This window comes from Dendronephthya gigantea, unplaced genomic scaffold (genome assembly GCF_004324835.1).
Source record: "Dendronephthya gigantea isolate DGI-Jeju-01 unplaced genomic scaffold, DenGig_1.0 000035F, whole genome shotgun sequence".
Classification (NCBI taxonomy): domain Eukaryota; kingdom Metazoa; phylum Cnidaria; class Anthozoa; order Malacalcyonacea; family Nephtheidae; genus Dendronephthya; species Dendronephthya gigantea.
In genome coordinates, this window is record NW_021163045.1 from 1,379,427 (window position 1) to 1,392,228 (window position 12,802).

At 35.3% G+C, this 12,802-nt stretch overlaps 2 protein-coding genes across 6 annotated transcripts in view; one reads left to right on the plus strand and one right to left on the minus strand.

Moving 5' to 3' along the window:
• The window catches only part of LOC114525626 (doublesex- and mab-3-related transcription factor 3a-like), a 34,743-nt gene that overhangs the window by 20,944 nt on the left and 997 nt on the right, over nt 1-12,802 (minus strand). Inside the window, exon 2 of one of the 4 annotated variants that reach the window (XM_028547019.1) lies at nt 9,526-9,667. In XM_028547019.1, coding sequence (XP_028402820.1) covers nt 9,526-9,530 — 5 coding nt within the window. In that variant the 5' untranslated portion in view covers nt 9,531-9,667. Of the gene's footprint in view, nt 1-3,688; nt 3,760-8,510; nt 8,611-9,525; nt 9,678-12,802 lie in introns of those variants that run through there. The other 3 variants (XM_028547020.1, XM_028547022.1, XM_028547021.1) reach the window with 3 other exon arrangements.
• LOC114525628 (fibrillin-2-like) overlaps nt 1-12,802 on the plus strand; it is a 60,316-nt gene that overhangs the window by 9,978 nt on the left and 37,536 nt on the right. For both annotated transcript variants that reach the window (XR_003687223.1, XM_028547025.1), the window contains exons 2-3: nt 4,262-4,399; nt 7,649-7,710. The gene's annotated coding sequence lies outside the window, so the exon portion shown is untranslated. The remainder of the gene's footprint in view (nt 1-4,261; nt 4,400-7,648; nt 7,711-12,802) is intronic.

Here is a 12,802-nt window from a genome sequence, read left to right on the forward strand (position 1 = left end):
CAGTCGAAAGAGACTATCCTTGATGACTGATCAGTTATAATTTGTCACAGAAAGAGCCGAGAGAAAGCTTAACTGCCTTAACATGCATGCATCTGGTTTTGATCAAAGTTTATCCATGACTGCATGATCACAGTGTCTGATGCTGAACAGCTTCCAATCAACCTATACTTGGTTGTCCTGAATTACAGTAGTGATTACTGGCCTCGATATATTATAGGGCGTGTTCCTCTCGTACTTGACTATTTTAATTGATCAAACAGTCATCGAAGTTGGTCCAATATATAAAATTAAACTAAATATGAAATTATAGCTATAATGATATAACTATATTATTAAAATGATTTACATGCAGTTATCGAGTCATATAAGATATATATCAAGAAAACGCGATATAATTCGTAACCTATATAAATTGCCACAATCATTTTACGGTATAAAGTTTCCCTGAGTCACTGAAACAATAAAAAATCCTTTGATAACAAGACCCAGTGACTGCATGTACGGATATTTCACTTGGTTATAAACAATACATGGATTACTTTGAAGTTTGAACTTTAATACCTCCAGCGGTGCACTCAATGTTTGAAATGTAATCACGTAATAACACACGCGATGTTTATACCATATGAGAACAATAGCGAGTTTCATCACCTTCGGATTTTTTTAAATAAAATTCCAGTCTGTGTTAGTTGCGCGTCAGTTAACGGTATGGAATATGAAAACACAAAGGATATATATAGGCGTGCCTTGTATTTAGGTATCCAGTGATTAAAAACCGTATGTTTTCTGAAACTACACTGGAGATATAGATCTACGATATTTGGAACTTTGAAGCCAAACCAAATCCATTAGTTTATAATGTCTAATAAAAAAGTCACCAAAGACGGCATATTTTTCTACTTTAACACTAATCATATTTCAATTTTTGAACAACTTTTGTAAAAACATAAAATGATACACCTTTTGGCAGGAATGATTTAGTCTGTTATCAAACCGTATAGAAAGAATGTTATTAAATACACAAATGTATAGCTTTCAGATATTTTTATTGCGATGCTTCGAAAGTAATTTAATTGTTGGGTCAGTGATTCCCCTCCATAAAATTAGCTGTAGAAATATATATTATATATTATCAAATAATTACGCCCTTCGGTTTAGAATAAATGCCTGCATGTCAGTGTCTTTAATTGTTATGCTGATGCATGTTTTCGTATAAAGAACCCTGTCATGTTTTATGTTAATTTCAAGAAATGCCTTCTAGTTTGTGTCCAGCCGTGCCAATGTCAAGGATGCTCTCTCAATGCGAGTACTCTGTGGCGTCAAATAGTGCTTAAACAGAGTGTGAGCTATTTCTGACTCAGTCATTTAGAAAAACAATAGGAGGTTGGCTTGTATCAGTGGTAATTCACAAAAAGGATTAATCATTCTTTGGATTTCATTACATTACGTTGTATATATAGTTTATATATAAGTGTAGAAACCTTTTTTCTGAATTGTAAAACGGCGACCGTATCGAGTCTTAGTTCGGGCTTCTCTACATTCTACATTCTCTACATTATTGAAGTTAAATGCATATAGTTATTTCAGCTTTCACTTAACAACACAGTAGGCTTTGAACAACTGCCAAGTTAAGATCGTATAAGACTATAGGATAACTTATAGCTTTATTTTAAGCGGAGTTTCATGCAACTCTATCTAGGGCTAATAAAACGAAGCACACAACTAAACAAGCGTTCTTCACCGCTACGAAGCTAGGCTGTCAAAGGGCAATTATCAGTTGCGTATGTATATTCACTTTCAGGCACTAATTATATTAATATTGTTTCGACGTATTCACTGTCTGCTATAGTCTTCTTTAATTATCTTTCATGCTGGGTGTTCAAATGACGAATCCTCCCCAAATTTTTTTACCCATGGGAATGAATGCAATGAATCTAATAATTTCTTACGTCTATATATATATATATATATATATATATATATATATATATTACAATTTTAGCACTATTTTTCTCCAGATTTTTGGTAATTCATTGACACCATCTGCATTGATAACACTTTTGCCAAACCGTATATGTCATGCAGAATTTACGACAAAGATCAACTCTTATATAGCTATATGTTCGTCGAATATACGTTGCTTAATTTAGCGTTCAGTGACATCTGTTTATATAAACGAAAAAATCATCACAGAATTTTGTACCGTTAGGCAAAGTTCCTTCACTATGAAAGTTAGTTAAATACGGGTTGAAGTTTGTATTATGCCTCTATAAGATATCTTTATTCTAGATAACTTAATTATTCTCTTAGTATAAATATAGAAAGATTCACACACTAGAATTGTGCCTTAAAATTATTTTTAACCATTATGGAAACGGAAACGTCATTGTTACAATGACATGGTTTGCATGCAGATAAAATGTTGATCATCATAAGTGATCAATATAGCTAAGTTTATGTTCTTAGTTGCTAAAAGCACAGAATCGAAAATTGAACAGGCTACATGGACAATTGTGTTCATCCATGCATGCGTGTTTACCCTTAATGTAACCTTCCATAACCTTTACAAACATCTGTACATATTTATTTCCTTATTTTATTGCAAACTTAGATGCACCCAAATATGATCAAAACATCTTTGATATGATCACAATATATTTCTGGGAAATAGAAGTCTAAGTGAAGTAGATCGAGCGGGATTCCCAGGCATCAGAAAATTACTTGCAACACTGGTGCATGTAATAAGCTGTTTCTATTTAAGCTGAAATGTTCTCCGTCAAAGTTAGTCTTCTCCCTTCCCCATTGTAAATTTAACAGTGATTGGACAAGAGTAGCCATGTAATATCATACTATAGTTCCTACTTCAAATCTGTTTAGGGTAGGTTAACTAGGTTTCCTGACAAACGTATTGTCTTGGCCTATAAGATAACACGGAACTGGCTACCGTCTGTGTGCTTCCGCATGCATACGTGCAATATCGCACGATTCACACACCACGTTCATAGCGTCGTGTCATTCAGTTAGATATTGCTACAATTAAAGCCTTTATATAACTCTTTTCTATCCACTTTCTAGCTAGAATTTCACTCAAAGATATAAGGACAAGTACTCCTGCCATGCCATGTTAACAAAACCGAGGCAATATTGAATATTTATCGTTGTTCTCCTTTGCGGTACACCCCTTTTTATTTTATCACCGTTGACCGTTCATACCTCAAGGAATGAACTCTATATCATGCTCTATAATTTTGTAGCCGACAGAACGCTACTAATCACAAATAGATACGGTCTTGTGAATCTGTTCATTATATCAGTCTGCCTAAAAAATACAAGCTGTTTCAACGTCGTGAGAGTGAGTTAGTCTATATAAGTCAGTGGTGCAGTGATGCCGAACAAATAAAACAAACTCTATATAGGACGTGCTCAACAGTTATTTCACAGAGTGGTTTAATTTTAGGTTGAATTTAACTCATAATAAACCCAGGATATTAAATAACTATAGAACGAATCCTATGTATACGCCTTCATATATAAATGATTTATTCTTCACTATCTTATATGTAATATGTAGCTAATACACATAGCTACACTGTTTATTTATCGCGAGCAGCCTTCTCCAAATGGCTTTTCCGTTTGAGCATTACAAACAGCATATAGTTAGATACCGTTAATTGTTATACAAACGTACCTCTCTATTCATCTGAAGTATTTGGGTTTTGCATGCTTGCCCAGCAAACTTGACGATCCTTTAATCTATATAGTAGTAAGTTTCCAATATAGAGTCGAGTGAAGGTTGGCTTTGTCGTTCAAATACGAAAGGTTCGCAGCAAATACGAAATGATGAGGAAATAAAACACTTGATCTTATTAAAGCAGCGTATTTTTATAAACAAACAGTATAATGAACAGGAAAATGCCACTTTACAGATCGAGCAATTTTCGTCAGCTGCATGATATCATTTATGCGTACTCAGTGTGTTATGCTGAGATATGTATACTCACAGACAGTGTGTAGAGATTTAAAATGAATACTTGTTGCCTTAGAGATAAGAAAACATTTACTAAAACCTTGACTTGTATTGGCCTTTGAGCTTTAGCAGTTTTTTTTCAGTATATAGAGCATTAGAGCTGCAAAGCTTGATAGCTGTTACGATACATATTTACGTCAATTCAACTTTCGCATTTCATTGACGTTGTTTGCGTCAACTTATGGCGGACTTCCAAAAAATATTTTAAAATTTAATTTCGTCTTATTTTTTCAGATTTCGTTCTTGGAGAGATCACTAGACGCTTGACCTTGTCTTCATCCGTAATGAATTACTTCACCTTGGCGCGCTTGAAGCAGACTACGTCATCAAATACATTTGTACACTTCATGAAGTCCGTCCATCAACATCAAGGTTTGTCCGAAATCAGTTTTGCTACCTTATTCCAAACATTCAAGCTTTAGCATTCCTCACGTAGCTCGTAAACGAATGTCGACTGATTTATCTATGATTGCAATGAAAATACTCAACCGCGGCTTTATACTTTCGTATATACATAGTAATTCTAAAATTCAGTCAACTGTTGCCGTGTTGGACAGTTTTCCAGTAAAGATTAATTATTTAAAAATATACATGCTACGGGTATGAAAACGACTTATAATTATACCTTTTCGTTGTTTTGACATGAAGATTACAAGTAATTTCGATGGGAAACGGAAGCTAAGCAGTATATATATTATATATATATATATTCCAAGAAAATGGCAAAACTTTATTTTCTAAGTCATCTTTGGGGGGCGTAAGGATCCTAGAGTGGAGAGTCTCAATAGTCCAGTTTCTCAATAATCTGATTATGTATATATAGCTACAGACATGCTTGCTATATATGCATATATATTTAGCGGAAAGCAACCGGAAATTGTCATAAAAGTTTAAAGCATGCCTTTCAGCTCGAGAATGCTCTGACGTACATGTGTCAACGAAATCCACTAAGTGGATAATCCATCTGGATATATTCTTTTAAGTTTTGTGTTCCCAGCATCTTAGCAGCATCATGGAAGACAATCAAACAGCATAAAAATATATATCAAACATGTTCACGATAAAAATCAATTGTTAATCTTTAAATCTGAAGCGATATTATGAGGATTTGTTTTCTTTGTGTTATACTATATAATCAAAGAAAAAAACTGGAATTCTGGCAACGTTAAAGGCAATGACGTTGGTATATATCGACTTCTAGAAAAGTGTATCAAGCTATATGAAAAGAAATTTCTTTCATTCCGAAAAAAATTGCCATGCTTGAACCTTAAATTGAAATTTCGTATTCATTAATTACAGGATCCAAAGTAGTTTGTTCATTGATAACTGTTAAAACTTCGCGTGTCCAAAACCTATCGACCGGGTTAGCTAATATGAGTATTCATTTTAGCTAGCCATGTGTGGAATTTGTGTCAATTCTCAATGCTATGTGGTCTTGTATTTATATATTTGCTTTGATAGGCTATGAAGACCCACTCTGTGAATGTATTGAAAAAGTTTGTAATCAACATTTAAATAATACAGATATTAAACATTGCTCATGCAATGCTATAAGATACAAGTGTATAAATTTAATGCGGTTCGATGTATGAAAGCGTGTAGCTATACTATATTTATGAGTTGTATCAAGATAAAAACCTTCCTTTCTTTCCTTACCTGAAAAGAAAAGTCAAGTTCCTTCATTAACATTGACGTTTCTGGCAGGTCTTGCTTAAATTACCTTTCTATAAATCCTTTGATTCAATGAAATTCTTGCCAGGCAGTGAAATATAATTTATTAATTAACCATGAATATTATACTCGGCAAATACGCCGGCACAAGTTGTTTCTGGTTGATAAAAACAGGACTGAACAGTGTGGTTGGTTGTACTTATTTCTCGGTATACTGAATGGTTGTCAGCAATCAGTTTTGACATGCACGTCTGGTTATATTCTTTAATCCTATTTTTTCAGCGCTTCAGCCTATCAACCGGTCACAACGTGAACGTTTTTATGCCTGTATAAGTCACGTCCATTAATATTTTCACTCCTCCATAAGTCATAAATATAGTTTGAAATCTATAGAAATATATATTGCACGCTGGCATATATAATAACATTAATTTTTTCGATTCGTTTTTGTTGTCGTCATGCATGCTGAGTCGCTGACGTTTGCTACGTACATTATTAACTTGCATGTATATAACCTGTCTCAATACCCACATTTTTTTCTCGTGTAAATTAAGAGCCGGTATATTCCTTTACATGTAACGTAACTTAATGTCCGAAATTGCATTATAAGTTGTATAGTAAAACTGCTTCAGTCGTATATAAATCTCTTTGTATGCGTATAAAAATGCTTTACTTACAGAGGGTCACTGATATATGCTTCCATATAAATACCTGATCACTCTCTGGACATCTATATAATGTACCTCGTAATGTACATATTATAAGCCAGCTGCGGTTCGAATGCGCTTTTTACATAGACGTCTATGTCATATTTCAATATTGACTATAGCTACAGTAGTCGCAAACTTCAGTCGCCTGCAAAAAAGTTCCCATATACTGCATGTCAGGAAAATTTCTTCCTCAATTCCTTGAAGTTATCATGCAGTTTACACTGAACTAAATTAGGTATAAGACAAAGGTCAGTTATGACAGGTCAGTAACTTCTTCCGAAATATGGAAATGATGTACGAGTTAATGTTGAAGTTATTTGTGATAGCGGCCTTGAAATACACGTCAAATATTCGCGTCTGGCTTGAAAAAATTACATCAATCATGTAAGAATTGACAACTTTATTTCTTTTTCACTTTCTTTTTCCTGAAGTCGACAATATACACATCGCGGAAGAGTTTAACTTTCTCCCTATTCGCAGAGGGATAGAAAAATGCTTCCTCATTCAGCAGTGTTGGTGTTATACCAACCATGCACGCAGTTATTTTAACATATAGCCGTTGTAATGTGCGTGGTCAAAGTTTGACAATGAACAGGTTGATGGCTGCCTGGGCTGCTTTCCTCCGTACAAAATCTTGGACAAAGTTTAATGACAAAGATTGATGACAAATGAGGCTTATTTTCTTCCCATTTTGTATTATATGTATAGTATTATTGTCGAAATGACTCGGAAATGTTTCGCTGTAATTTATCCAAAAATTTGTATCGGCTTGAATTCAGGCCTTGAGCCAGTAACACGTAACGGTTTATTATAATTTTACAAGAGTCAAACGTTAGTGACATGTGTTGGAAGCTCGGGCGACCGTTTATGTTTAAAGTAAATCTGGCATTTTGCCTTTGAGTAAGGGAGTCATATCTCGTACCCTCCACATACTGCATGAAGTTTTTTACAAAGTGTGTTCAGGTCTCCTGCGTGTTTCCGAAATCAACAGGGCGGTAGAATATTTTCCCTATGTCTATGATAAAATTAGCTTGCATGAGAACTATTTCAAATATTGATTAAACGGCCACACGCGATTATCGGCTACATACTGTTTTTATAGGTGTGGTTATATAGGCAACAGCTTTATATAATACAAAAAAAACTTCACAACTTATCGGCTTTCTTCCGGAAAGTATTTATTTAGCTATATATATGTATAGTTTCATAATTTTTCAACGCTGTTTTTTGTATCATTTAGATCGGTGTATGTGCGTACGACTCATCGCGTGTGTTGTTCATCGGAAACTCCTTAGCCTTAAGGTATGATTAATTATCATTTTATTCTGCACCATTGTTTAACTGTCACCAGGCTGCGGTTAGCTAGCAATATTGGATTTTTAATCGCGGAAGTACGTGTTTACCACATGTACTACTTTATGCCCTAAATGAAGGGCCTACTTGTGAACCAACGAATTTCGTCAACGCGTGCGATAAATTAGCCTCGATCGTGCGGGGCGCAAAACGCGCTTGTAACACAATTATTATTATATTGTCTGGTAAAGCTATGCTGGAGATTTTTAGTTGTCAAAGAAAACGTCCGCAATAAATTCATGCTTCAAAGATTTTATCGACTCAATTTTAAATGTAAAATGGAAATTGGGTTAAATAGATAGCGACGCAATATACAGAGACGAAATGAATGCGGAAGCCGTGAAGTTTCATGCAAAACTTCCTTAAGGCATCGCGTTTCGAGTTTTAAGTTCTATAAAACTACTGAATCACCGGCTGAAGAAACTCTGAGTCTGTAGCATTCTACCTGCTTTATTTCTTGAGCACGTACATGCAGTCAACACTAAACTAACTATCATTTTCTTACGGTAAATAAATGAGAAATATACAATCTCCGTAGGTATGCAACAAAAGTTTAATACATACTGCCACGGAAACTGATGAGTATTAGCCTATATAATGTCAAATATTGCAGTATCACATACTATATACAATTTTACGCTTTGTTAAACAAAAGTTTGATAACTATACGATCTGCAGTCAAATTAGATTGCATAATTTCAAGCGAATATAAACAACACCGACAACCAGGTGAAGACAAAGTGACAAACCTTCCGAAGTAATGTTATTTTCCAGTCCAAATATTATATTCCATTTTCTAATCATAACATTTCCCTCATTTTATTTCCTGCCTTATACTTGAGGCTCGCTATACGTTGTATTATTTCATTCTCAGCCTTTATGGTTAGACATCAGTATTGAGTATATTGAATTTATATTCCAACTGAATTGTTCCACTCCTCCGGAAAATGCGCGCTGTAGGTGTCAAGTGTTAATGCACCAGGGGGGTAAAAGAAATATACCTACATTTTTTAAGGCATATATGAATACCACAGGAAATTTTAAATGCTATATCTGTATATGGCTATTACAATACATCATTACCTGACTATAGTATATTATAATTATTATAAAGTATTTAACTTTGATCAAAGCGCGTGCTTTAACATTTTTTTTTGTAGTAATAAGTTGGGTCCGATATAGTGAAACAATATTTTGTTATATATCATTAATCGCCATACACACGTCCGCGAAGTTCAATTCTATTTCCTCATTTACGTGCATCGATAGTTGTGTTGAAATATTTTTTGCATTCGTTAGTATAGACATGATATCAAAGATTTAATGAAATTATATAACAGAGCTTTTAGATCGAGTGCTGAAAAACAAGTGAAATTCTTTCAACATAATAACAGAGCAAATATATTTTAACCTTAAGGGTTTAAACCCTTTGATATTTTAACTGTTCTAGCCAAATGAACATATTTCAACGATATATACAACAGAACAATATCGTTCATAGTATAATGTACTTTACCAAAAACTATATACTATGAGACATATTGATTTGCTTTTTATGTGTTTGTATAGAACGGTAATAATAAGGCGTCTTTAATTAAAGTTTTACACTCACTTCCCGTTTGAAAGTAATCTTCGGCTTGCTAAAGCCAAGGAAAACTTGCTGTACGAACTTGCTCTCGCGTGTGTCAAAGTTGAGTGTACGCACGTACGTATGTCATTCATTCAGGAAAACGATGTTCTCTTGAAACATTAAAAAAACCCTACCTCATTGCTTGTTCTTGCGAATCAATCTTGCGAAGTGGTGAATGGTATACGTCAGTTTGATATCCAGTATTTTTGTTTACGATTAAGCGATTATAACGTTGTTGTTATCCTCGACGAACTTTGCGCAAACCTGTCTATCGACCTAAGTAATGACGTAAAAAATAATGGTGTGAGAAGTGATTAGCACTTGTTACCATTTAAAGATTTTTGTCCAACCTGCCGAAGTTATTTCCGTCGAAAAGAATTCGACGGACTTTCCGGAACCTATTTCAAACCGAATACATTGTGTGCTAGGTTTTACATATTGCGTTTTAAACAGCTTTTTCACAACCCACAATTGATTGTCTAAGTGTAATGTGTGCAGCAATAAAACGTGTTTGCATATTTTGCAATTTTAAGTGTCAAAAATGCGTCATCTTGACGTCATCCGGACGTGACGGCAGGCATGAGAGCAGAGAGCTCTTTGTTTTTGTGGATTTATGCTAAGCAAATTTAACTTTGTATCCTCGTTTGTATGATAATCATATTTTATAGTGGTGTACTATAATGCTCGGTTGATAAATCTTACCACGTCTTACGCGGACAGTTATATTATTTATTACATAGTTACGAGGAAATATATGGAGTTCATTGATTGCTCCGGAGAATATTGCTCACGAGTGATCCAGGCAAACGCGAAAGAAATATTCACTCCAACACAAGAATTAAATTCCTTATATTTCCAAACCATTATATATATTGACAAACAAGTATAAATAAACAACAATTCATATAGAAACTCCACACAAGTATGTCAATAAGATACCACACATTTCAATGCTTCTCGTATATCATAGTCTTACAACATGTTCAGTGATTGGTCAAACATATCTCCTACGCCGTTTCTGATTGGCTTACGCAAATGTGTTTTGCTTACACATGCATGCAAATGACGCGTGTTTCATTCAATACGATTTTACTCAGTGACCAGAAAATCTATATAATACTTACTACTAGAGCATGGTTTTCTCTCTCAAACCACATACATCAATTATGCAGTAATACTTGAACATTTATGCAAATATTTCTCTCGTAATGATTCATAATAGCTGTATAGCTAACGCTGGTAACTGTTTTGAGTTTCGTACAGTGCCAGCCGAGTTGCATAGAGTTATGGTAGAGCGATAGTACTGTATTCAATACTCAGTGCTCAGACTCGTGGATGTAGCGAGGGATGTACAATATAATAGAATACAAAGCAGAAACAATAATCGATTAGACTGTGAGAGTCATGAGGTGCGTGTCATATGCAACACGCTAGGACAAGTCATTCTGCAGTGGATATCCGAGTGGAAATTACACCCATTTTGTCGGTGTGGTTTTAAATCGTTTGTAATTTGCATCTTTGTTGTCATATACGAGTGGGAACCGCATGACGCATTATAATATTCTACAATCACAACAAGTTACGCCCAAAACACAGGTTTCCTTACTGCCAATAGACCTTTCCCCTTTTAGCTTTCAAGCGCGGAATGCGTGACGGTAGTTGATTATCAAGGTCAATTTGAGTTGTAATCTCGCCATATTCAGGAGCGATTTAGTTTAACAAAGAAGCAAAAAGAATCGGCAATGTTTTCTTACAAACAAAACCGCTTCTAAGCAGAGCGATATTGCAGCTCGAAGTTGCTTGATAATCAACTACCGTTACGCATTACGCGCTTGAAAGCTAAAAGGGGAGAGGTCTATTATTAACCGCAGCGGTTTTCTACCGTCTGTTCATCACACGCACTAACTGAAGGTCACATTGCTTAGAAAAAGCGCAACTAATCAGTTTGCATTCTCTGACTGTGATTGGCGCAAGACGCAGTGACATGGTGACAAATACTACTACTACTTGAAGTAAGCACACACAAGTAGGAGAATGACATTAGGCCATTGGCTGATCACCAGACATCCGTTTTAAATGTGTTGCCAAAATTCCTAGATATCAAGGTCACAAGCTCTATTCCTACATGTCAAGGCGAAACGCCGTTTTTTCTTATTTAATCTCATACAAAATTGGAAGTTTCTCCGTAGTTTCTTCTTCCAAGAACATCTTTCCCTTCTTTGCCTCGAGTACGCTGTATAGCTAAGAATGCGGAGCTAATTCGGATGCTCTTTCGGCACTTATTGCATCTGGTCTAGCTTATCTGGTGGGCTGGCTCTGCGATGTGGTGGGATGAAGTCTGCTAAATAATTAATGGTTATATAACGCTACTTCAGGCCAAGTGCTTTCAAGGGTATTGCAATTTGCTTTAAGCAAAGTAAGGACTGTCTAGAAATGCTGAGGCGTGGTGAAAATGATCTTAATACATCCGCTGCAACAATATCCCCATCGCATGCATTTTGCCGACAATCCAATATATTGTTGGTAAATATTGTATGATCATCCTGACTGGAAACCACTGCACTGTGGTGTGTCTGACTCTGACTGACAACGGGTTGATTATAGTTAGCTATATACCGACCACGTTAGAAAAATAGTGCGATCCTTTATTAATTGTTTCCTGTAGCAGAGTTCCTTTTGATGAATAAAAATCTTTGGAGAAGAAACGTCAAATAACTTATATAAAATGCTTTAAAAATGAAATCAGTTTGATTAAAAGTTTAAAACGAGGATGCCAAATAACAATGCATTTCCTTTCCTGACGGAAATCAAAGGGTGGTTTTTGAAATGACAACAGGACGTAGTAGGGGTACTTTCTATTAATATATTTGCCCTGCTGTTTCAGTTAGTAAAGATTATCATAGTCTCCTGGCATTAACCCCAATTGACAGATTTTACCCAAGCAATCTACATCTATTTTCTTACTGGTTGAATTATTTGCTTAGGACCAATTTCATGTGTTCGTCGGCACTCGTCAGCTGACATTGACCTTACTGTGTCTATAATATCCCATTGGAAGGTATGCGGTTTTGCTTCTTCAAAAAATTGTCAAAAATGTCAACTACTTCAAAACTGTTCCGTTATCTTCACTGCTTCGACTTCAATTAAGGTGGTCCTTAAAACCACAGAAATTTGAGAGCTTTCGTCAGCACAAAACGGAAAACCTCTTTGTCTTTGTCTTTGTATATGTAATGTCAAGCGTAATGTTATACCTTCTCAAAGGCTTTGTGTACTAATGCAAGCAAAAGAGGCTGAGAGGCAGCTAAGAATGGTTGCTCTAACACGAGCGGCAAACCTATTGTTTGCAGATCAACATGCTATTCATAACTCCCGAGTTACGTCGAGATTATAGTTTGATACAGTCTTGCATAA